Source organism: Pipistrellus kuhlii, unplaced genomic scaffold, assembly GCF_014108245.1.
Source record: "Pipistrellus kuhlii isolate mPipKuh1 unplaced genomic scaffold, mPipKuh1.p scaffold_m20_p_15, whole genome shotgun sequence".
Lineage (NCBI taxonomy): Eukaryota > Metazoa > Chordata > Mammalia > Chiroptera > Vespertilionidae > Pipistrellus > Pipistrellus kuhlii.
Window position 1 is genome coordinate 7,980,464 of NW_023425460.1, and position 26,657 is coordinate 8,007,120.

The following is a 26,657-nucleotide window of genomic DNA, read 5'->3' on the forward strand; positions in this document are numbered from 1 at the left end:
ATCATATATACGTCTTCCTCACAAAGAATAAAAAAATAAAGTTTAAATGAAAATAGCAATAGGAATGAACAATGTACCAAGTTTTCCCAGGGAAAATTGTGGTCGAGTACTCAATAAATAATGATAGTACACCTGCAAACAGGTTTAAATTACCTGAGTTTTTCTCCAATTGAAGGTGTTACACAGTAAATTTAATTCTAGAGAGTTTTCATCAGTTTCTCTTTAAATATGTTTCACGTAGTACATATGAAGAGCTTAATACTTACTTATCAAGGAAATCCTTATCCACTACAGCACTGATGTCGAGAAGAGGATTTCCCATTCCAAAGAGAACATTTTCACTAAAAAACAAAATACAAGCACAAGTTAGAAATAATTCTGAAAGTAAGGTGATGTGTGAAATGCACACAAATGTAAATATCTTTACCTCATCATGAAAAATAAACCTAACACACTAGTTTATTAAACATTGTATTTTCCTATTACATGTAGGACAACTTAGAGGTAGTACAAATCCATTTAGAAAGCATGATGACTTAAATTGGATGAAATAAAAAATAACAAGAAACCAAGTCATGTGGTTTTGTTCCTAATATTCAACTGTCAATGATTCAATCTAATTAATTATAATGATTTTTTAAAGATCTCTTACAACAAAGTTTTATACTCAATAGACATAATAATTAACTTTAACTAGTAAGACATCCAACTACTGGAAGTTATTAGAGAGCATGGAGCAAGTCCTGGAGGAGTCAAGGACATGTAAGCTCATGTACCCATGTGACCCCATACCTTGCTGTGATATACTTTATAGTAAGAAATGTATATTGTTAGGTGATTATTGCTCAATCTTTTCAGCAAAGCATATGAAATGTGATTCAGAGCTTCTTGTCTAAAGGACAAAAGGAGAAGGATTTATACATTAACTACTGTCCTGCATGGCAAGAGACATGCTGTCAAACTGCAATGGTTCAAAGTTTCTGTAGAACCTACTGCAGCAACAGTGCTGTCTAAGAGATGTAAACACTGGAACTTAAAGTAGCACATAAGTGGTGTCTCCATACAGTTAAGTAAAAACTACTCAATAATTTACCAAAGCAAATGACTTTAAACTACTCATGTCATATTTTCCTCTCCATCATTATACATAATTGACAAACTACTACATATGACTTCACTGTAATATGACAAATGAACTCTACAGGTATGATTCAGAATTGTCCTGGGTAAACTGGGACATATGGTCATCCTATTTATAAGCTAACTTTGCTATTTGAAAATAAGAATTCATGCTTATGGTTTATTACAGTATTTTTTTTTTTTTTTAGTAAACACTTCCTCTGATTCCAAGGACCATGCCAGTCTTCACATTTGGGGAGGAGATTAAAGGCTGAAGGTTATCAGGAGAGACCCAATTCTGAATCTGGTCTGATACACTTGGATATCGGTGCTGCTAAAAAATTGATTGTTAGAATATTAGTAACTGATCACTGGACCAAAGCTAAAAGCCTGAAACAACCAGAGTGTTCCATTAACTAAGCAATGTTATAACTTATAGGGTTTGACCAGAGGAAAGAAAAAGTCATTCAACAGAATGAAGACCAGATATTGTACAATAATGTGACTCATACTAGAAAAATATCTAAATGAATATGGCCATAAAAATGTTAAAATTCAAGAGGAGAAAAATAAAGTGATAAACATACTATTGCTAGTAAAAAAAATTAAAGAGAGTTCAGCATTTCAGATAAATAAAAGTTACCTAACAGTCATTTATAATAAACAATTACTTTAGATAAATATTTCTAATGCATGCCTCCTGCAAACCAAACAGTCTGTTCACTGAGTCTGCCATTCACAAGCACAGAAATGTAGTTTTCCATAAGGTAATCAGGTATATAGTTACTAGTATAGGCCTCATGGGGTATTTAGAAAGTATCATCAATGGTTAAACTCTTCCCTACCTAGAAGGATATTACAATATTTTTTTAATAACAATTTAAAACAAATAAGTATGAAGATGTAAAGAGATATTATTATTAACTAATGTTACAGGAAAGGGTTAACATTCAGTCTAGTCAATCATTTTGATTCTGTTTTATCTTTGACAGTTCTACTTAATGTAGCAATACTGTGGCTGGGAAGATTTGGAGTTAGAAAACCTTGTATGCTTTTCAAACAAAGATGACCTATTTATAAATATGAGCATTAACAGCTGACAACATTGCACAGTTCTGTAAGAGGATTCCTGTTTTAGTTGTTCAAAAATAAGTTATTTCATAAATAAAACAATTGCATCTTATTTTAAAAGTTCATTTGCCTCACTAAGAAGTCCCATACATAAAAGTTTGTGCAGCCATTGAAATTTTCATTTCTTATAAAAGACAAAAGTCCTGAAATGAGTTTGAAAATTCTGTTTTAAAGGCACTACACAAACAACTCAACAAAGTAAGGCAGTTTCAAACTGAGCCAAATTTTAGTCTTCGTATGAATGTTCTCCATCTCAGTGGCTTGGCAGATCTTGTTGGATGCACCTCAAAGCCTTGAGTGTTAGGAGAAAAATACCCCAGGACCCCACCCACATCCCACAGAAATTTTCCAATGTAGGCCAACCCACAGATGGTTCCAGAATCATCGTGTAGGACACAGTAATGTCGAGTCCCAGAATAGTCTTTGACCAAATCTGACCTGTCTGGGTAGCCCAAAGAATAGGGCTCCTCAGCTCTCCCTGTCTCCCTACCTCATTTTCCAGTCTTTCCTGGCACAAATTCAAGCTGTAAGCAATGCCCAAAACCAGACTAGACACCGATGTTAGAGGGGGAAAAGGAAATATTCTTAGGGGTGTTTTGAAATAATGTTGCTCAGTGAAAAGTGCATAAAGTAGGAGTCAGAAGAGCTTAGATCTTTTTTTTAAATCCTTTATTGTTGAGAATATTACAGATATTCCCCCTAATCTCCCCATTGCCTCCCTCCACCTGGTTCCCACCCCACCCAGTCCTTCACCACCCTATTGTCTGTGTCCATTGGTAATACATATGTTAATATAAATTCTTTGGTTAATCTCTTCCTGGTTCCCCTCCCCCTTCCCTCTGAGATTCCATGTTCCATGTTTCTGTGCCTCTGGTTCTATTTTACTCATCAGTTTATTTTGTTCATTAGATTCCTTGTTTATTTATTTTTATTTTTAGATTCAATTGTTGGTAAATATGCATGCACTGCCATTTCATTGTCCATATTTTTTTATCTTTTATTTCTTCTTCAACATTTCATGTAATAATGGTTTGGAGGTAGCTTTTCCTTGTCTGAGAAACTCTTTATCTGACCTTCAATTCTAAATGGCCTAAATTCTATCTTAAGCTCTACTAGGAAATATGAAGGTCCAGAACAAAGAGTAAAATGACTGCTAAAATTCTCTTCTATCCTCTCATTCTATGTTTTCCTGTCTCCTGAATTTATCTCAAGTATCAACTTTCCTATTTGGCCAATTAAAAATGACAAAAGCATCCATTTGTCAAATATGTTCTATCATTCCCCAAATTAAGACCAGTGAGATTCTGATAACAAATGATAAAAGTTATTATTCAATAATTGGTTTTAAAGACTGTAAATTTGGACTCTTCATCAGTAATGATGAAGTAGAATATGAATAAACATTCAAAGAGATATCTCCAGCGAAATTCATTCAAAGATCTAAAACTTAAATATATATATATATGTAATATATATATATATATATATTTTTTTTTTTTTGCTTTAAATCATTTTTTTAGAAACTCCTAATAGTTGAGTGCTATCCTGGAAAAGGCACTGAACCAGGTGTCTAGACATCTGGGTTCTAGTTAGATATATGCAATTATTCTGTATAAATATAAACCAATTTTGGCTTCAGTTTCTTCATTTGTAAAGTCAGGGAATTAGGTAAATGTCATTCATGCTTAAAAACTTAAGATTTAAACATTTCTTTTCAGATGACACCATTCCTAAGAGCTCAAATTGCTTTTAACAAGGAGGCATTTATAAAATGTCTTGCATACCTACTCAAGAACATTGTGGGATACATAAGAATGTCGCCATCACTGAGTATATCATTAAACAAATGTCCAGAGAAGAAGAAAGAGAAAAAACAGTAATTCAAGAAAAGGCTCTCAACCAGAACCCAGGTATGTTGAGCACAGGCCCTCAATGGTTTCCAACTCTACATCCTGTCACATATTTAGCAACAATTATTTTAAGTATGATGTAAAAAAGAACACTGACCATGAAGTTAGATTTTGATAACTTGTGACCTAGTTCACTCTCCTTACCAGTAAAAGCAGGTTGATAATATATATCTTTGGGGCTATTAGACTGGACATAAAATGAGAACATGCCTAACATGGTGTGAAAACTAAGGTATGACATAACTGCATTAAATGCAGTTCTCACCGGGTGCTGTCAGGGATTATCAACTCATTCAAAACTGTCACCACATCATAGCTGTTTCAGCTTCAGTAATCTCCCTGCCTACTCCTGAACTTAAATCATCAAGCTCCTTAGAAGACTAGAGGAAAGAAAGAGGTACTGCAGTTGTCTCTCACAATACTTTAAAATTTCTGTCCATGGAAGCAGCTTCTTCAGAAAATGTAAGTAATATATTGTTTCTATAAAGGCATCATGAGGAGCACTAGATCATGGATATCTGGATCCAATTCCTAACTCTGCCGCTAACTGATTTTGCACCCGGCACTCAACTATTCTTGGTCTGTTTCCTCAGTTGTAAAATGTGGCAGCTGTTTTGGATAACATTTAAAAATCGTTAAGTCATGTCACTATAGATCAACACTATGTAAAATGCAGAGAATCATCTGAAGAAACAGCATAAATGTTATTAGCAGTTGCCTGTCCTTTCCTAAGTCAAATAAGGCTGGCGCCAACCTTTCAGTCAGCCTCTTGAACACAACCATTAAACCCTTCATGAAAAGGTGCAGCCTGTTGCCCCTTGCCAAGCAGCAGCAGCTTTATATTTGGGAGTTTCTCCAATTAGGAGTAGCCAGGAAGACAATGGTCAATTAAAATTGAGTCCACATAAGAAATGATTCTTAATACACAAAGTAACTGACCCACAACCTAATTAAGAGCAGTTTCTGATACTGGGACTGGCAGTGGGAAGGGGAAATTAATCTGCTTTGACAGCACTTTCTTAATTCATCCTAAAATGCTATTAGCATTGTAACCTGGACTTCTGTGTATTGTAAAACCTTTCCCCCAGTGTCTCCATGTTTCGGCATCTGAATGTCTCCTCCTGCATAATGAAGTGCCCTTTGCCTGTGTTAGTTCCGAATTATGCAAGTTAAGAAAGAGAAACTGTATCTGAGTTCAGCACAGTTGAATGTTACCCTTATCTCACCTGAGACCTGAGGGTTAGGTTCTCAAGTCATCTCTCAAATGTGTGTAGTCACAATAAGCACGGAGAGACTGCTCAGTCGCCAGGACTGAGGCGCTGGAAGCTCAGACAAAAAAACTAACTGAACTCTCTTCACTTTCGTGCGGGGGCGTCCTTCTCTTTCTCTGGGACAGGGAAGGCCAGGGCTTACTTTAAAAGAGGGAGGTCAGAACACTGAGTAAATAACGTAATTTGTCTCTTTGTAGAAATAGTTGCAGTAGCATAAGAGGTACTGCAGTTGTCTCTCACAATACTTTATAATTTCTGTCCATGGAAGCAGCTTCTTCTTACATATACACGCAGGCCCATTACCCCATCGCCAGTAACAAAGAACCTTCAGACCCCTGCAGGAGCACCTGGGGGAGATGTGCTTCTCCCTCTCACTGTGTGCGCAGAGTCTGACAAATGCATTTCACCTGCGACCCGCAACAAGCAGGTAAACAGCTGGTGCCCGCCCTGAGTACCAATTCCAGGCGTCAGCAAACATTTCAGGGACGCACAATTTCATCACTTGGGGGCAATCTACCTGCACTAGAGAAGGGCCAACTTTGCAGGTCTGCTCAAGGCCATGATCAAGTTCTGTCAGAGGCATGACAGGCAGGAGTGGACACCCAGGAGCACGCCCGCCACACACGTTTTCTCATGGGAAAGTCAACACACACAGGCAGCCTCACACCTTGTTACCCGGGCAGGGGTCACGCCAGGGGGCGGCTGTTGACAGATCCCGCCAAGTGCCGCGGACCCCCCAAACTTCTGGGGAAAGCAGAAATGCTCCCATGGAATGTGCAGGGGACCTCCCACCCGAGGGGCGCCCGTGGCCCCGGGGGGCTCGGGACCACGAGCGAAGGGGCGGCAGCCTCCCAGCAGCCGGGGTCCTGGCACCCGGCGGGCGAGCGGCTCGGGCTGCGCCCCTCCCCGTACCTGGCGGACGTCATGGCTTCACCTTCCAGCCCCACGCGCGTCCGATGCTCCGGCGGCGGCGGCAGCAGCAGGTACCACGGCAACTGCTCCGCTCCGCACCCCGCGCCGCGGCGTCCTCACACACCCCCGCCCCCGCCCGCCCGGCCCGCGCGCTGATTGGCCGCCCGCGGGGACGCCCCGCCCCGGCCCGCGGCGCACGGGGGCCAGCGCCCGCCCGGGTGCCCGCAGCGGCCCGCGCGTCCGGAGCCGCCCGCCGCGCTCGCCTGGCACGCGGGCTGGCACGCGGGCGCCGTGGCCATCTTGCGCCCCGGGAGCAAGCAGCATGCCCCCCGCTCCGAGCTGCTAACGGGACGCGAGGTCGGGTGCCCGCCTCAAAAATGGCTGCCCGAGGCCAGCGGTGTTATCGGTCACATGGCCTCGGGCCGCCGTGGCGGGCGCAGGTCGCCGGAGGGGCCGGAGCCGGAGCCGGGGCCGCGGCGGGCCGTCTGCGGGGCCGGGTCAGACCCGCCTGCGGGGCAAACGCTGCAGCCGCTGCAGAGCTCGGCCGGGGACCCACGGCCGGGCGGCCGCACCGGAGGTTAAACTCGAACTCGCAGCCTCTGAGAGTCAACAGCTGGGTCCGATGGTCCCAGACGTTCTTGGACTTAAACAGCTAGAGCTGCTTTTCTAATATGTACGTAGGTGCCCAGGACTCTTAACTTTTGTGATCAGCATCTAGGAGGGTGGGGCCCGGCACGTGTTTTTAGCAAACGTCCCCTGGTGATCCAGGTACACACAGTTTAAAACCTTTTCACCAAGCAAACCTACTCAGACCATCCAGCTTGCCACACTTAATTGTCAGATCAGCTCTCTTTTCTGAATAGTGTGCAGCCCTCTGATGCCATGGAAAAAGTTGAAAGACCCTAACTACTGGCCCTAATATTAAAATTAGCGGGGATAGAGGGTTAAGACACTGATTCTGAACCGCCAATAAAAGACAGGTTAAATTAATTCCAACTGCGGGAAGCACAGGGCGAGGTAGGGGGCAGGTGGTATCTGTAAACGCTTTATGACCTAAATAGCTTTACTTGATTCCCTCTTTATTCTCCAATAATATTCATATTAACAGACTCCAGCCCCAATGGCGTTCATTCACTGACCATTAGGATGGTGATCAATTCCATAGGTCTGAAACTAATTACATTCAATACATGTGATATTGAAATGTGCCTATGGGTAACCAGAAGAACTGAATTTTTAATTCTACTTAATTTTAATTAGTTTATATTTTGAAACCAAAGCAATGTAAAATATTTTACCATTAAACACAATTTGGTTTTCACCGTTTAGAAATTTGGTTTCCACAATTTGGGAACACATTTCACTTTTCAACTTGAAAATTTCTCAAATTGAGACAATATAAATATAAAATACATACCATATTTTTTCATGACACTACAGAAATATATGTAAAATACCTCAATAATTTTTAAATGGATTACATGTTGATATAATATTTTGCTATGTTGGGTTAAATAAAATATATTACTAAGATTAAACAGTTTCTTTTTACTTTTTTAATGTGGCTACTAGAAAATTTTAAATTATATGCATCTTGCATTATATTTCTACTGTAAAGTGCTGTTCTGTCTAAATTAGCCTTGCTTTTTTTTTTAACCTATTATTGCCCCTGTGACCAAATAAGTTCTTAAAATGAAATTAGAGAGATACCAGTTTCTAAATGGTCTGCTAATCATCTAATGAAACATTCTACAAGATTTTAAGTTTCTTTCAAAAATGCTTTCTTTTAAGCATTTCTCTCTTTAATTTTGGGAATGCCTACCCAGAATGAAGCCATGGACCATAAATCTGCCACGTTGGGCCCATGAGGAATGGCTGTTAAAAACAGAGCTATATTTGGCTGATGAGACTTTGACCAAATGTCCACAAACAGAATTAGTCAATTGTTCCTCTGGATTTCCACAGGATCTGAATTAAAAAAAAAAAAAAAAAAAAAAAAAAAGAGAGAGAGCAATTTGCAGTGGCGGAGACACTGACTAATTCAACTGTTTCCTTCTCCCTCCTGCGGAAAATGTGGATAACCCATGGAACTAAAAGTAAAACCAAGAATAATCCTTAGAAAGGATTTCAAAACTTCAACATACTTTTAATAGGGGATATAGTGTATTGCTTCTCAAACTTTAGCATGCATACACATCACATTTGGGATTTTGTTTAAAAAAAAAAAAAAAAGTTTAACGCAGCAGATCTCTGTGGCCAAGATTTTGCAATTCTTTATGTACCCAAGATGTTGCAATTCTTTGTATACCCAGATCTCATCATTTGCTTATTTTCTGTGAATCCTGCTAAGTAGCAAGGTTGTAAATAATGCACATACAATACAGACATATGGTTTGTAACACTTGCTTGACTTCCTACTAGCTGTATGATCTTAGACTGGTTTTGGAACTTTGTCTTCAGTTTACCCATGTTTTTCAGGGCCCTGCGAAGATTAAAACTTAATTCTAATAAAATGTTTAACAGAGTCTGTGGCACATGGTGTGATTATTTTCTTATTATCACACTAGTTAAAATTACATCTCTTGGAAGCATGACATGAAGGCTAATACGAACGTGGCCCTGTGAAAAATAAAATGCACTTTGCTCACGTCTAACAGACTTTATAACTCCCACTTTTGATTTTTTAACAAAGTTTTTTGTACCAAAACAGCTAACTTAAAACTTTATTTTTTAACAAACGTACTAAATTCTATGCCATTAAAAGGGCCTGCAATATTCAAATATTTAATCAAATATAAGCCATATCACATTCAAAGTTTTTAAATACTTTTTTCAACTTGTTTTTTGTTTGTTTTTTTAATCTTCACCCAAGGAAATGCTTAAAGAGAGGAAGAGATGAGAGAGAATCATCCATCTGTTGCCTTCTGCACATGCCCCAACAAGGGATCAAACCCAAGTCTGTGCCCTGAATCGGCAATCTTTCGGTGCATAGCATGAGACACAAACAACTGAGCCACTCCAGCTGGCCAAAAAACAACCTATTTTTGTTAAATTTCACTTAACATTTAACTTAAAAGTATAAGTGATTTTTACATAATCAACACAACTTGCAAAATATTTATTTAAAAATGTATTTCGGTACCAGTTTATTTTGACAGGTACAGGCATAAAAATGTTACTTCAGGAAAACAGTTTCATGTGTAATTAATTGTTCTTTCAGGGTCAATCACATATACACAAGAGTAAAGACATTTTTTTCCAGGTAAAGACAGAAGTTCTTTTTATTCACTGCACCTTTGTTATGGAGCTATTACACAATCTTTCCTCAGTCATGTTCTTTTTCTAATCTTTCCCTATCCTCTCTACCAACCAGTCTTTTCCTAAACACACACACACACACACACACACACACAAAAAAAAAAAAAAAACAAAAAAAAAAAACAGCTACTGAGCAACTACTATTTAAACTCTTTTGATCAATTTTTTAAGCAATTTATTTCAACCCTATTCTCTATACTTTAGGGAAAAGCAGTCAATTGACATTTTTATCCATCATTAACTTCTTTATAATTTAAATAGTTGAACCAGGATAAGTGTGACCCAAAGAGAATAGTTTGCTCTTGGGAAGATAAGTAAACATTCTATCTACTTTATCTAATTGTGTGGTTAGTCTGCCGCTATTAAAAACAAATAGATTGCTAATTTCAACAGTTAAGTGCCCCTAGCCCAGCCAGTGTGGCTCAGGACTGAGCAACAACATATGAACTAGAAGGTAATGGTTCGATTCCCAGTCAAGACATATGCCTGGGTTTCGGCTCCATCCCAAGTGTGGAACATGCAGGAGGCAGCAGATCAGTGATTTTCTTTCATCATTGATGTTTCTCTCTCTCCGTCCCTTCCTCTCTCTTCCTCTCTGAAATCAATTTAAAAATACTTAAAAAATAATAATAATAAAATAAAATAATTGCCTCTGGATAGCATAACAAATATGTGGACCCACCATACTAATCTTTTCAACAATGCTTCAAGCCCCCAACTAATAACAGAGTCCTGTTCAAATACAGCCAATTTGTTGCTAAGGGTGCAATAAAACAGCATCTATAATAATAAAAGGGTCATATGCTAATTAGACTGGATGTCCTTCTTGACGTCCTCCCGGACGGCCTTCTGGATGAAGCCAGGGCTGCAGGGAAGCCCAGGTCCCGGGTGCCAGAGGGAGGCCAATGCCAGCTGCTGGGGGAAGGAAGGCCTACTCTTGCACAAATTTCGTACATAGGGCCTCTAGTTTCATATATTATTACTAGGAGTTTAAATTAGTGCATTTCTAAAAAGCTTCTCAGCAATATGTTACCAATTTCATTTTAGGCAACTATTATAATTAAATAGCACAATGTGAACAAAGATATGTAAAACCAGTTAATCATCTCAGCATTAATAATAATAAAATTATTACCTAAATAACCAAAAATAGAACAATGGTTAAATAAATTACATAAGAATATTATGGAGCTATTATAAAATCTTTCCGTAAACTTTTTAAGAATGTACAAAAGCGCTCATGATACAATGTTAAATGCAAAAAAAGCAAAACAAACAAAAGGAATATAGAGAATGGTCTTTGTTAAAAGAAAAAAATACATACCATAATTGCATGCAAAAAAGATTGGTAAGAAACACACCAAAATGTTATTGGTTTATCCAGAAACTGAAATTATGTCTAATTTTTACTTTACTGTATTTATATTGATCTATTGATAGCTTATAAATTTTCCACTATATATTGGTTTTATTAGCATAAATTTTTGTGATTACTATTAAACTTTAATTATCTTTATGAAATTATTTAAAACTACAAAAATTATTCCTGCTCTTTATTAAAACACCTTTTTTATTTTTTTATATGTTTTATTGATTTATTTTTACAGAGAGGAAGAGAGAGGGATAGAGAGTTAGAAACATCGATGAAAGAGAAACATCGATCAGCTGCCTCCTGCACACCCCCTACCAGGTATGTGCCCGCAACCAAGGTACATGCCCTTGACTGGCATCAAACCCGGGACCCTTCAGTCTGCAGGCCGACGCTCTATCCACTGAGCCAAACCGGTCTCAGCTAAAACACCTTTTTTTAATCAAAACCTTCAAAACTATCATCTTTAGAAGAATTAGACTTACTTTATAAATGTCTCACCTTTTCATATTTAAAGATCCTTGAAGACAAGAATAAGAAAAATAAAATATTATTTTGTTGGTTAATTTTAAATCTTAATTTGACAAAAGTTAAAAGCATAAATGCCACCTTTAGAGCTTCACACAGCCTTTCAGAGGCCAGCTGTCACAACACTGAGTGTGGAATGGCTTCCTGGCGTGGTATTTAAAAATGTGTCTCATTTCCTGTGAATTAAAATACTGATTGAAATAATATTTTAAAACAATCTAAGTCATACTCCAAAAGAGAAATTTCTTAAGACTTATCTCCCTAAAATAAGTAGAATGTTACAGTGTGAATTTCAGGAGCCTGGGAATAAGGAGATAAATTCTAATCCTGAAACTACCAAAAACATTATGGCCTTTGGCCATCAGTCTCCTTATCTGAAACACAGCGAGTTTGTAAAGGTGACATCTCAGGTCCCTTTCACTTTTACTGGACAATGAAAGAAAAAAAAAGTTCACTCATATCTTAATATAAATAGGGTTTTTTTTAAGTTGATCAGTTCTAAAGTAATAAAATATATGCAATTTTAGTTAGCTTTCATTATGGATAAGGTTATCCATAGAAACACTGCTCAATGTATTAACTCTTTTCCCCACATTATTAGAGGTCTACTATTTTTACTTCCTTTAATTAGTATCTGTGGATACTTATGTCACATTTCACTTTAACATTACATATTCAAACAGAATATAATCTTTAAATGGAACCTGACAATTTATTTCCCAGGAGAATTTGAAGAATATAACATTTGATTGACTAAACTTTATATTTAGTAAGAATTCTTAGCAAAACTCCCTCCCAGGAACACCTACACGGTTCTTTTTATTTGCAGTGAACTACAAAGCAAAGACCTACTGAAACTCAAAAAACTCGATCTAAAAGTACAGGATAACAGTGCTTCCCAGTTATTCATGCTGCCACAAACATATTTTTTAATTATGAACTGAATATCACTATCATTTTACAAAAGGACATTTTTACATTAAAAAAAAAAATGTATGAAGGGCCCTGGCCAGTGTGGCTCAGTTGGTTGGGTATCATCATATGCAATGGAACAGTTGCTAGTTCCATCCCTGGTAGGTAACGTGTGTAAGGTAAGCAATAGGTGTTTTGTTCTCACATCAATGTTTCTCTCTCCCTCTCTCTCTCTCTCTCTCTCTCTCTCTCTCTCTCTCTCTCTCTCACTGGTCTGTCGGCCTGCAGACTGAAGGGTCCCAGGTCTCTCTCTCTCTCTCACTTGTCTGTCGGCCTGCAGACTGAAGGGTCCCAGGTCTCTCTCTCTCTCTCTCTCTCTCTCTCACTGGTTTGTCGGCCTGCAGACTGAAGGGTCCCAGGTTCAATTCCGATCAAGGGCGTGTACCTTAGTTGTGGCACATCCCCAGTAGGGGGTGTGCAGGAGGCAACTGATCAATGTTTCTCTCTCATTGATGCTTCTAACTCTATCCCTCTCCCCTCCTCTCTGTAAAAAATCAACAAAAGATATTTTAAAAAATAAAATAAACAACAGCCCAGCTGGTGTGGCTCAGTGGTTGAGTGTTGACCTATGAACCAGGAGGTCTCGGTTCAATTTCCCCTTCAGGACACATCGTTGCAGGCTCAACACCCAGTAGGGAGACGTGCAGGAGGCAACTGATCAATAATTCTTTCATCATTGATGTTTCTTTTTCTCCCTCGCTTCCTTCCTTTCTGAAATATATATACTGCCCTTATAGAACTTACATTCATTAGTGCTGTGCACAGAATGAAAACCAGCAGATCAAAGTAGAGAAATTCGCCTTTAGATTGGGTAGTCAGGGAAGGTCTCCAGCAAGAGAGAACTAAATGACAAGAGCCAGGTAGGACAAGGGCATTCCTAAAAGATAGCACTAAAATGATAAGTATGACAAAAGGCAAGGGAGAGAAGAAACTTTGTGGTCAGAGCAAGAAGCAGATCATCTTACCTTTTATAAGCTTAAGAAATTTTGAGCCAAAACCGGTTTGGCTCAGCGGATAGAGCATCGGCCTGCAGACTGAAAGGTCCCAGGTTTGATTCCGGTCTAGGGCATGTACCGTGGTTGCGGGCACATCCCCAGTAGGGAGTGTGCAGGAGGCAGTTGATTGATGATTCTCTCTCATTGATGTTTCTAACTCTCTATCCCCTCTCTCTTCCTCTCTGTAAAAAAAAAAAAAAAAAAAAAAAAAAAAAAATCAATAAAAATTTTTTAATTTTTATTTTATTATAAGCATGTCAAGAATCCACCATAATTAAGTTTTAAACAGAGGAATGGCATGATTTAATTTTGTTTTAGATCACCTTGGTTATATTGGGTCGGCAAGTAAGTAATTGCGGATTTTTTAAAGAAAATCAAAGACAATTTTTTCATGGAACTAAATAACTTTATTCTGTAATGTATTGCCCATTTTGATCAATGACCTTTTGCCATCTTTCAGGCAGCATCATAATCCCACGTTCAAAAAACTTCTGGTTTTTATTAGCAAAAAACTGAATCAGGTACGATTTGACATCATCATCATTATTGAAATTTTTACCATTCAAGGAGTTTTGTAAAGATCGAAACAAAAAGTAATCAGATGGTGCAAGGTCAGGACTATATGGTGGATGTGGCAAAACATCCCAACCAAGCTCCATTAATTTTTGCCGAGTGACCAAAGATGTGTGTGGCCTTGCATTGTCATGATGGAATACAACACCTTTTCGATTTGTCAATTTGGGCCGCTTTTCTTCAACTGCATTGTTTAATTTCATTAGTTGTTCAATGTAGACATCAGAATTGATCGTTCGGTTGGGTGGTAAGAGTTCAAAGTAGACAATTCCTTTGTAATCCCACCAAACTGATAACAAAACCTTCTTTTGATGAATATCAGCTTTTGATGTTGTTTGAGTTGGTTCACCTGGCCTGCTCCACGATCTTTTCCGCTTGATATTGTTGTAAACAACCCATTTTTCATCGCCAGTTATCAGTCGTTTTAAAAATGGATCATTTTCATTACGTTTCTTTAGCAAATCGCAGCTGCTAATGAGTTGCGTTAACTGTGATTCTTTCAGTTCGTGAGGAACCCATGTATCGAGTTTTTGAACATAGCCAAGTTGTTTTAAGTGATTTTCAATGCATGTATGTGATACATGAAGCTTCTCTGCAATCTCACGTGTTGTACTGTGACAGTCCGAATTGATTATTGCTTTGATTAGGGCGTCATCAACTTCAACTGGACAACCAGAGCGTTTTTCATCTTTGAGTGAAAAATCACCAGAACGAAATTTGGCAAACCAATTTTGACACTGCCGTTCTTTTAAGGCTTCGTCACCATAAACAGCACATAACTTTTTATGAGCTTGCGATGCGTTTTTCCCTTTGTGGAAATAAAAAATCAAAATATGACGAAAATGTTCCTTTTGATTTTCCATTTTTCAACGAACGCCAAACGAAAACTACAAAACAGATCAAAAAACTTTTTTTCCTGATTAACAGCTGAATAGCCAACTATCAAATAACAAAATGTGTTTTACATTTTTACTACGTCTGCAAACCTAAAAATTCAACTGAAGCCATATATGTGTGAAACCCGCAATTACTTACTTGCCGACCCAATACAATAGTATGAAGAATGGAATACAGGAGCATGAAGGCAGAAAGACTAAATGAGAAGCCTTTTGTAGTAAGATAGTAAGATGACAAACACTCCTGTTTGAATCATGAAGATAATGATGGACGTTTGGAGGTAGAATGACAGGATCTGCTGATGAAATAGAAATGGGGGACTAAGGAAGGAAAGGAATCAAGAGTAACTCCTAGATTTTGGACTAAATTGGGCAAATGGTGCTGCTATTTACTGCAATAAATGAAGAAGGCAACAGAGAAGCTCAGAACAGCCTGGAATTCTGAGAAAAGTCAGGGAGGGAGGTAAACACTGTGAAACAGGTTTTTCTTCCTCGTGTTTTTTTTTTTTAAACCCCATAGTGCTTGCTGTTTTCTTTTTCATTTTTTTAAATTTATTGATTGATTTTAGAGAAGGGGAAGAGAAACTCTAATTTGTTGTTCCACTTATTTATGCACTCATTAGTTTATTCTTGTATGTGCTCTGACTGGGAATCAAACCTACCATCTTAGTTTATCAGGATGACCCTCAACTGAGCTACCTGGCTAGGGCATGCCTGCTGTTTTCTGATATAAAAATGAGTGTCCAGAACGTATAGCATGCAGTTGCATCTGAACAACACCCTAAGAAGCAAACTATTCTATCTCAGCTGTCAAAGCCTAGCAGGTACGAATATAAGTAGAATAAATAGGTAAAACTTACTGAGTGTCTAATATGTGCCAGACAGCATGGTATATATCTTTCTAGTACTACCTCATTTGAATTTTCAAACCTATCAGGAGATATTTTATTATCACCATTTTATTGATGAAGAAATTGAAGCTGAGAGATTAAATAACTTGCAAAGCCATACACTGCAGAACAATAATCCAAAACTGCAGCTAATAACCATTATACACAGAGTCACTAGAGTAAGTCCATGATTGCCTGATGTAAGTCTGAGACTTTTATAAATATCCAAATTCAGAACACCACACTATGTTTCCACCCACTGAGATGTAATGAGTTAATGACAGCTTTGTTTAGTGGAAGCACCATATGAAATAATTTCAGAAACTGCTTCTTTTATTTCCATACTAGAGGCCTGGTGCACAAAATTTGTGCAGTCAGGGATTGGGGGGAAGGGGGTCCCTCAGCCCAGCCTGAGCCCTCTCACAGTCCGGGAGGCCTCAGGGGATGTCCAACTGCTGGCTTAGGCCATCCTTAGAGCTGCTGCAGAGGCGGAAGAGGCTCTCACCACTGCTGCTGCATCCAACTCAGGGCTTCTGGCTGAGCGGCGCTCCCTGTGGGAACATACTGACCATCAGGGGGCAGTTCCTACATTTGAGCATCTGCCCCTTGGTGGTCAGTGTGTGTGTGTCATAGTGGCCAGTCATTCTGTTCAGTCAATTTGCATATTAGCCTTTTATTATATAGTATAGGATATGCTCATTCACAGATTAAATCTGATCGGCCAATGAATCTGCCATTTTTGCCTTTAATTTAGCTAAGACTCCTATGACCTAGAACCGCTTCTTGGACCCCTTTGTTTTTTTAAATTTCAACCACTTCATTTCTGTCAAAATCAAAAAAAGTGATTGTTTTTTAAAATAAAACATCTTTTTTACCATTGTGCAAGATAGGAGCACAGAATAAGTACCAAGTAGCTAAATGTACTATCATGCTAAGTAGATTTCCCCCCATCACAGCCATTCAACTTGTGTGAAATCAAATTTAAGCTTTAGTAAAATTACAATTTATCAAGACTAAAATTACAATTACAATTATTATTATAAAATTAAAATTATTATAAAATTATTATTATAAATTATACAACTATTATAAATTATAAAATTATTATTATTATAAAATTATTATAAAATTACAATTACAATTATTCAATCTTTTGTGAATATTGTGGTTCTAACTCAGAAGTTAGAACCACAATATTCACAAAAGATTCAACTGATATATACATATATATGTATTAGTTATATATGTGTGTGTATATGTATTAGTTATGCATATATTAGTTATATATATTACATATATATTTACATATTACATATATTACATGTTATATATGTTACATGTGTATGTAACATATACCTATATATGTAATATATGAATCTTTTGTGAATATCTGTGGTTTCAACTTATTTATATAGTGTTCAGGCATATCCTTTTTCTAACTCCTAAGACATATCATTTTCTAAATAGAAGTAAAAATAAATATGCTCTCAAATTGAATATAGTTTTATCTGAAATTTTTCCTAAAAAATATTCATTTCTACTTGGTTGTTTTATAAAAAATGGATTTCTAAAAAAGTTTTTATTCAATGTTTTTATTTTGGTTTTTACTTTAACAATAGGAACCAACAATCCCATAGCCTGCACTTATGAGGATCAACCTAGATTTGAAGGTCCCACCTCACTCTACAACATTGGCCCATCTTCTCTCAAAATCTGGGGGACAGGACCAAGATGGGCACTGACTCATCTGCCTAAAGACTGACCTTAAATTGGATGCAGGACGAATTAGAGTGGCATATCTAGAGCAAAGCCCCTCTCTATGGAAATAGGGTCAACTGTTTTTCTGCAATGACTAGATATTAAAAATCGAAAGACTAGGATGTTTATGTGGTGGTGATGGTAGCGGAGCTGGTAGTGATAGTAGTCTCTGTGTTACTGGGAAACGGGAGGAAAAGAAGTGCAGAGAGCCTACCAAAACGGTGGTGTTTGAGATAACACGACTTTGAAGTATCTTTCCTCAGATAGCACAACAGACATTTCAAATCAAGTAGAATTAAAATTATGGAGTACTGTCAGTGGAGTTTACTTTACCCTATGGTTACTTGATGGGATCATGTAGTCTCTAGTGAAAACAGAAGGATTATTAGCTTTGAGGTGGGTCAAAATGCAGATTTCCTAATGATTCATTACATATGTGAGAGAATTAAGCACGAAGACATTAAGGACAAAATTTTTTATTGCTTCAATGTATGAAAGGTAATCATTGAAAAGTGCAATGTGATGGGACCATCAATATAAGGGTTTTGTATATATTCATACTGCATACACACTGTATATATGCATGTATGTATGTCCATATATAATATTATTCCAAAAATTGTTATTTTGGTATAACTAAGCATCTATAACTTAACATCATTTTGCTAGGAGTTGGGATATTTACCTTCACAATGCCTATTTGTAAATTTAAAATATACTTACATTCTCCCATTCCCATTTTACTTTGGGTTTTAATATTTATTTTTAAATGCTAGCTTTTAAACCTAAGGAATTTCATTCTAAGTTCTTATCATTTGTTCACATTTACTCCTTAAATATTTTGAAAGAAATCTTGACTATCTTCATTCCTAGGCAAGGGGGGAAAACACACCTTGGAAGAGAAGAATGTTTAAGATGAATGTGGTTTATCTGACAAACTGAACATTTGCTGCAAACATAGGCAAAGGAGAATTATTCAGCAGCACAGCTGGTCAAACAACCCAACGAAAGCCAGAGGTTAAACTGAGATACTGCTTTAAGTTTTGGGATTCTAAATAGCCACAGTGTATGTATGACAAGATACATCTCTTTTGCTTATATCTTAAGAGATTGCTGTTACTATTCCAAATATGGGCAGATATTCTGAAATGGGCATTGTTTTTTTAATCCTTGTGGTTCTATCACAGGGAATAACCCTCTTCTGAAAAGCAAGTAGTTAAGGTACAACTGCATTGCAAAACATGCGTTTTCTCAGAGTGGATGAATTCTTTTTTTCAACTGAGGTAAATAAATATATCACATCATGTATTTTCAGATATACAATGCAATGATTCAATATTTGCATACTTTGCAAAATGATCACCACAGTAAGTCTATTAACATCTGTCACCATACATAGTTACAAAACTGTTTTTCTTGTGATGAGAACTTTTAACAAAATCTTATAATGTTTTTGTTTTCTTTACTGAAGAGCGGGATGGAAGGTGGGAGCAGATTTCTTACTCTTTTCAGATTTCAATGTAAACATAACAGCCTCAGCTTGCTTGTATGTGAAGAGAGCAATGATATCCAAATGTAATCTTGAGACATCATAAGAAGGGAGCTCCTTTTGTATGCCAAATAAACTTTCTAGGTAGCATTAGGTAGTGAACTTAACACTCCACAGAATACTCCATAGAAATTTTTAAAACTTAAACTCTTAACTTTTAAACCAGAAACAGACATTTTACAGATGATGTGTTATAGAACTGCGCACCTAAATGAAACCTGTATATTTTTGTTAATGCAATTAAAAAAACAGACACTTTTCCAATGAAAGAGGAATTATTAAAAGTAATCATCTTTCTCCCTGGCAGGTGTGGCTAGGCCCATGCACCAAAAGGTTGCAGGTTCGATTACCAGTCAGGGTACATACCTAGATTGTGGATTTGATTCCCCCACTGGGGGTGCAGGCCCATAAGGAAGGCAACCAATAGATGTTTCTATCCGGTAACTATGTTTCTTCTCTTCCCTTCCTCTCCTTTCCCTTCTCCTCTCCTCTCCTCCTTCCCCTTTCTCTAGAGTTAGTAAAGCATATCCTTGAGTATTGTCAAAAAAGTAATCATCTTTCAAAGACTAATTAGAGTTAAATGTTTGATATATAATTCAGTCATCTCTTTCAAAATTATTTTTGCCATAATTATGGAATTTAAAAAATGATCACAATTTCTTAGAGACAAGAGTCCCTGTCTCCTCCTCTTGAATCTAGGCTAGCCTATCATTCCTTTGACCAATAAGGTAGAGTGGAAGTGGTGCTATGCCAGATTGCAGGCTAGCATTTAAGAGTTCGGCCAATTCCTGTTTTGGTCTCTTGGCGCCTTGGGCTGCCATATAAATCGTCCATCTACCAGCAACCACATGGAGAGGCCCTCAAACTACATGGCAAGTTGAGCCAAGCTTTTAGCCATCTTCCCCAAAGCACCAGACAAGTAAGGAAAGACAGCTTGACCCCTCCAGACCAAACCTGTTGTCGGCGGAATACCTCCAAGTGATCCTAGTCAGCATCGCATGGAGCGGAAGAATGAACTGTCAGGCCATGTCTAATGCCTAGTCCACAGATTATGAACTCTGATAAAATGGTTAGTGGAAGCCACTAAATGTTGGGATAGAAAACCAAAATTACTGTGAAAAATACCTTTTCATTGTAATCCAATACTCTACACATTACATAACTGAAACAATGTTTCATAAGGCATTCTTGCCCTCACCATTTGTAATGCACTAATATTTCCTATTCTCTTTTCTTTTTACAAAATACCAGTTGTGCCATACCCAGAACTGATACATGATATAATTTAGAAAGCATTTTAGTCTATACTGATCACAAGTGCATATCTAGACAGAAAACTTAAAAGGACACAGGTGGCCTTATTTCTAACCTAAACCTCTTCTCCTGTACCATGCTAACAGTCCATCATAGTAACCAGTTTCTCACAAATTCACACACGCCTCAAAGCTGAGTAAAAATCTCAAAGAGGAGATGTCCTGAAATTGAAAGTTATATAGAAATCAGAAATAGCTAAGAGGAACTGAGTCTTTTCCTTTTTACCACTTCTTTTTACCTCCCCCTTTCTGTTCACAAATCTATAATTCCTTCTCCCTACTTCCTTTTTCCTGTGGTTACCAAGCTTTATAAGTAAGGTTTTTAAATACAGGTTTCGCTGCTATCCAAAAAGTAGAGTTTTCTATGAAATCTATGGACTAAAAGGATGAAGCAATTACATTAAGACACATCTTGCTAAAGGATGTACAAAATAAATCAAGAGAAAGCACAGACGCTCACAGACAGGACCCAAAGCTGTGGTGGCTTGATGCTGAGATGCTCAGTGTAGTTTCTGGGAAGGAGACTGATAGGGCCACTCTCACTGCTCAGGGCGCATGCTGCCTCTATAACAGCTCGCTGCAAAACAAACTCTGAACGCTATTTTTGTTTTCACCTTTTTTTGTAAAAGTAAAATCCTTTTTGGCTTTCTTTCAATTATCAAAAACCAGACACTAATGTGATCTTTCATAAAAGTAAAGTGTTACAAAGCAAACTTTTTAAAAGCAAGGGATACCTATAGCAGCTGAATTTAATAAAATGTTGTAGTCCTATTTCTTAAGAGTAGGCTAACTGAATATTTCATCATTTCTTTTTTTTTTCTTTTTTTTTTTTCAGATTACTTTTTAAAAAGTTTAGGCCCTAGCTGGTTTGGCTCAGGGGATAAAGCGTTGGCCTATGGATTGAAGGGTCCTAGGTTCGATTCTGATAAAGGGCATGTACCTTGGTTGCGGGCACATAACCAGTGGGGAGTGTGCAGGAGGCGGTTGATCGATGTTTCTAACTCTCTATCCTTCTTCCTTCCTCTCTGTATAAAATCAATAAAATATATATATTTTTAAAAACAACTTTTGTATGAGGTCCAAGACTAATTGTGACTGTAGGTCATTTTTAATTTAAAAAAAAAAATCTCATTTCTGCCATCTCAGATCTGGGAGAACATTTTTGTAGGATTTTCAATTACTAAGAGCATAGAAGATCATTAGTAATTGTGTCATGTATAACAGGAATGTTTTTTGAAATAAAGTGCCTACTTAAATTTTTTAATCACACAAATCACTGTTGATTCCTGTTGCTGTTGTTTTTATACAATACATGAGCATTGCAGCTAATTACTACCAACCTTAAAATAAGACTCCTATCTCTGTCCCTTAACTGTGTAATTTTGGGCACATTAATCTCCCTGAATAGTAATGGTTATCTCATATAATTATTATAATGCTAAAGTCATAAGGTTCAAGTTATTAGTATCAGGGAAAAGTACAAAAGCTCCAACATAAATTAAAGCTTATTAGAAATTATCCTCTTAACTGGAACATTTTAACTCTTAAGTATAAGCAAAATCAGTTGCCCAGGGCATTTATTTTAATCCTCACCCAAAGATATTTTTCCTTTGATTTTCAGAGAGCGTAGAAGAGAGAGGGAAAGACAGAGAAATATCCATGTGAGAGAAACACATGGATTGGTTGCCTCCTGCACGTGCCCTGAGGAGCTTGGAACCAAGGTACTACCCTTGACTGGAATCAAACCTGGGATTCTTCTGTCTGCAGGCCAATGCTCTATCCACTGAGCCAAACCAACTAGGTCGGCTGCCCAAGTCTTTTAGTTAGAAAACACAATCTGCTCAAAATTCAAGTGGAATGAATTAACCTATTTGACAAACATACCATTAAATATATTCCACAAGGAAATATTTATTCTTGGGAAAGAAAACTACATGTGTGAATAAAAGAATATGAAAGAAAAAGCTCTAAACATGACTACTAAACACATTCCCACAGATTTTCTCTAAACAGTGAGCTTACTTAACATGTACAAAATTCACTTCAACAAGTTCTCAATTTGTATCTTCACGGTGTAATATAAACAGCAAGAAATGTGAGTCAGAGGTCCATGGCGTAAAATGGGAGCTCTCTACTTAGGAATTCAACCTCCCTGGGTATATTTCCTTTGGTAAAGCTGGCTGTGAGAAACAAGAAAAAGTAATTAAAGTGCTTGATATATTCATTAAATATGTTATTTTAATCTATCTATATATATATAAAAGCCTAAGCAACGGGATGACCTGACAGTAGCTATGACGGACACTGACCACCAGGGGGCAGACACTCAATGCAGGAGCTGCCCGCTGGTGGTCAGTGCACTCCCACAGCAGGAGCACTGCTCAGCTGACCAATGGGCGCCAGATACTGGGCTCATGGCTGGCTATTGCAGCTGCGGTGGTGTGAGCCTCTCCCACTTCCCCTGCACACCCTCCCCCATCTGGACTGGCACTGTGACTGCCTGGGCGAAAGCCCGCAGCAGAGTAGCAGCTGCGGCTACAGGAGAGCCAGGATGAGTGGGAGCAGCAGGGTGCCTGGGGCTCAGGCTCCTCCTCGGTGGCAGGAGGCTTCACGCACTGTTCCGTGCTGTGCTTTGTGCTGTGCGGGATCCACTCGGACCGTCATCCGGAGTCCGGGGCCCAACGAGCTGGCGGGTAAGGCTGGGCTGCTGCGGCGCGGAGGTCCACTGATCCCCACATTTAAAGCGGAGGGACCCTACGGTGCACTGGGTCTCTAGTCTTTAATAAAAAAAAAATAAAACTGACACTTCATTTCTCATTCCAGAGCACAGTACAATGGCAAGTTACACACTTGGGATCAAATCTCACCCCAGATATCTAATAGCTTTAAGTAACTGTGTTATCTGACTGATATCACTTAACCTCAATGGCCTTCACACCTCTCAATTATACAATGTAAATCAATATTACACTCGATTGTTAGTATCCATTCAAGCATTAATCCAATCTAAATAATCTAAAACCTCTTCAAAGAGTTTTCAAAAATCACATGGAATTGTAAAATTATGAACTACCATTTGAAAACGACATCTGGCTGACACTGAGATTTGCTGTTTTCACACACCTAACTCCATGATTAGTAGGACACCTAAGCTCTGGGAGGACCCATCCTTCCGGTGAATTTACACTCTGCCATCTCCTCCCATCTCTGCTCCTACACCCACTCCCATCAGCATTCACTGTCATTGGAAATACCAAATAGCTTCCCAAAGGGAATGGCGAGGAGAGAATACTTTAACCCAGTGGTTCTCAACCTTTCTAATGCTGCGACCCTTTAATACAGTTCCTCATGTTGTAGTTACCCCCAACCATAAAATTATTTTCGTTGCTACTTCATAACTGTAATTTTGCTTCTGTTAATGAATCGTAATGTAAATATCTGTGTTTTCTTAGGCTCTACAGCAGCGGACCCACAGGCTGAGAACCGCTAGCAGGGTCGCCTAAGACCATCGGAAAACACAAATATTTACCATTACGATTCAGTAACAGTAGCAAAATTACTGTTATGAAATAGCAACGAAAATAATTTTATGGCTGGGGGTCACCACAACATGAGGAAGTGTATTAAAGGGTTGCAGCATTAGGAAGGTTGAGAACCATTGCAAACTGTTTTATGAGTATAAAGAAGCAACATCTTGGCCAACAAGAAATCATTTAAAAAGCTTTGTATGAGACTAACAAGTCTAGCATGTTAGCAGGATACAAACAATTCTCTCAGGAATGTAGTTTATTTAAGCTTCCCATAGAAATGAGATTAAAGGTCTTAGATATGTATGTGAGGTATGTGGGATTTTTTTCCATTAATGGCAAAATGTACTCCTCCTCTGTATTTGTGCTGATTCTAGAGGAGAAATGCTACACAAATTGGGGAAGAGTACTAAGAGTTGGAAGCTAGGCAAAGGTAACTTAAGATCCCTCCCAGTTCTAAGATCTGTGAGCATATATATTTCTCTACAGAGCATCCTTATGATATTTAAACAAAGGAAAGAATACAACCAAAGAAGTCACACCTACCATGTAAAGAAGAACCTATTCTCCCCACCAAAAAAAGACAAATTGTTTTTTTCTAAAATATTATTTTAATACAATAATTTAGTACTTTCTGAATTTCATAATGTAGCTGTTCTATTGTAATATTTCAAAACTAAACAATCCAGTTCTATACATTTGGATAAGCAAGTGCTAAGTAAAACAAACAAGACAAAGCAGAATTTTGTCAGCATACTTTAATGTGTATCAACATGCTATCACATGCTAAAATGTAATATAATCAGTTCATACTGAGTGTGTGAAAACAGAGACAGAGCCAAGGGTGTAAATCTGCGTCACTTCTACAACTTAGCAGCTGTAATCCTCAACAAAACTTATAACTCAAAATGATAACTAAATCTCAGCTCAGTCCAGGAAAAACAATTTCTGAAAAATTCTATTTTAGGGGGAATCTATGACTTTCTCAGTCATGGCTATAAAACAAGAAAACGTTCAATTCTTTAATGTGGTTAACTTCAAAGATAAAACATTTGAACTGTTTATTTTTAAAGGAGATAACTTTCTTGTATTTCAGTTTGTGGAGTCAAAAATTACATGGTTTTTCAGAGTTCAGTTCTAAGGCTCAGAGAGAAAAAAAAACCAGTTTATTTTGCTATGTCAAACTTAAAGGAATTCAAGAAAACCTAACCCATCTGAATTTTATTCTTTTGCTATATTTTGTTTTCAAGTGATCTCTCTTGGGTGAGTGGACAGAAACAGAGTTCTTTAAAGACTGTTTTGTGGCATTACCCGCTGGTTACACAGCACACTGTGTTACACAGTGTACTATAAAATTAAGACCAGAAATACTAACTTTCAATGCTTTGGGCGTTCTAATTACATATCAAATAGCCTCACTAATTAAAAACTTGCTAACTCAGAGGAAAGAGATTCATTATTCTGATATGTCACGGAGATCTTTGTAAACTCACTCTTTAAGAAAATTCCCCCACCAAATAAGCAATTCTACTATTATATTTTTATAAAAAAGGAAAAATACTGACCGCGGGCCTTTAAAATATTACTGTTCATGTATATTTATCCTGAGGAAACTTTCCCATAGACAAATCAAAACAAGGATCCCTACAACTTTGATTAAATTTAGCTTTAAAACCATCTATAGAAATCATCTCTCTGTATATACCCCTCCAAGACCTAGCCTTTCCCCTGGATAATCAACAACCCCCAAGGCAGCAGCAACAGTGCCCTGGACCAGACCAAGGGTCACAAAGTCTGGACTCCTCTGGAAGGCTAAAGATAACATATTGACCTAAGTTGTTTCGCCTCCAGGGCCCTAACGTGGAATGAACCCCTGGCTGCTTTCCCATGAAACCAGACAGGACACTGGAGCAGACCTCAGAACTGTCAAGACCTGAAGAATACCTTACACTGACCAATCAGCTCCCAGTACGACCCCGAAACTCTTAATCTACAGTGTCTTGTGATGTGCCCTAGATAGCCCGTAACCTACAGGGGGGAGTGTGGGCTTTTCAGCATTAGGCTCCAGTTCTCCTGTGTAGCACCATTCATGATAAAATAGCCAATATCTCTCCACTGCAATTCCTGGTGTTTAGTGTTTGGCTTGCTGGTGCCAGGTGGTTGAACTCTTGCTGTTGGAGAACACAAATGCAAGAAATGGTTATTATAGGCAATGCTCACTATAGTATAAAGTACAAACAGAGAAGAAGCCATTTCACAAGAACAGAAATGTAATCTAGAAATGTATCTTTTGTTTTTATAGTCCTCCAGCACTGGATTTATTTTGCACACACACTCCACATAACAAGAAAAATGAAAGGCCCAAGAACCATGAAGTAGTTTCAGATAAGATTCTATCAATTCTTACGAATTGATAAGAATTTACAGCTAGGCCCTGGTGGGTAGCTCAGTTGGTTAGAGCAGCATCCAGATACACTAAAGTTGCAAGTTTGATACCCAGTCAGAGCACATACAAAAATCAACCAATAAGTGCATAAATAAATGGAACAACAAATTGACATTTCTCCCTTACTCTCTCTAAAATCAATGAATAAAAACTGAAACAAATTTACAGCTAATACATGAA

The 26,657-nt window shown here is 37.9% G+C and overlaps 1 protein-coding gene across 2 annotated transcripts in view; it reads right to left on the bottom strand.

The window, feature by feature from the left end:
* Positions 1 to 26,657, bottom strand: part of ADK (adenosine kinase) — a 418,239-nt gene that overhangs the window by 382,068 nt on the left and 9,514 nt on the right. The window contains exons 1-2 of one of the 2 annotated variants that reach the window (XM_036438186.2): positions 6,344 to 6,455; positions 267 to 341 (exon numbers count right to left, since the gene is read on the bottom strand). In XM_036438186.2, the coding sequence (XP_036294079.1) occupies positions 267 to 341; positions 6,344 to 6,357 (89 nt within the window). In that variant the 5' untranslated portion in view covers positions 6,358 to 6,455. Of the gene's footprint in view, positions 1 to 266; positions 342 to 6,343; positions 6,456 to 26,657 lie in introns of those variants that run through there. The other variant, XM_036438185.2, reaches the window with a different exon arrangement.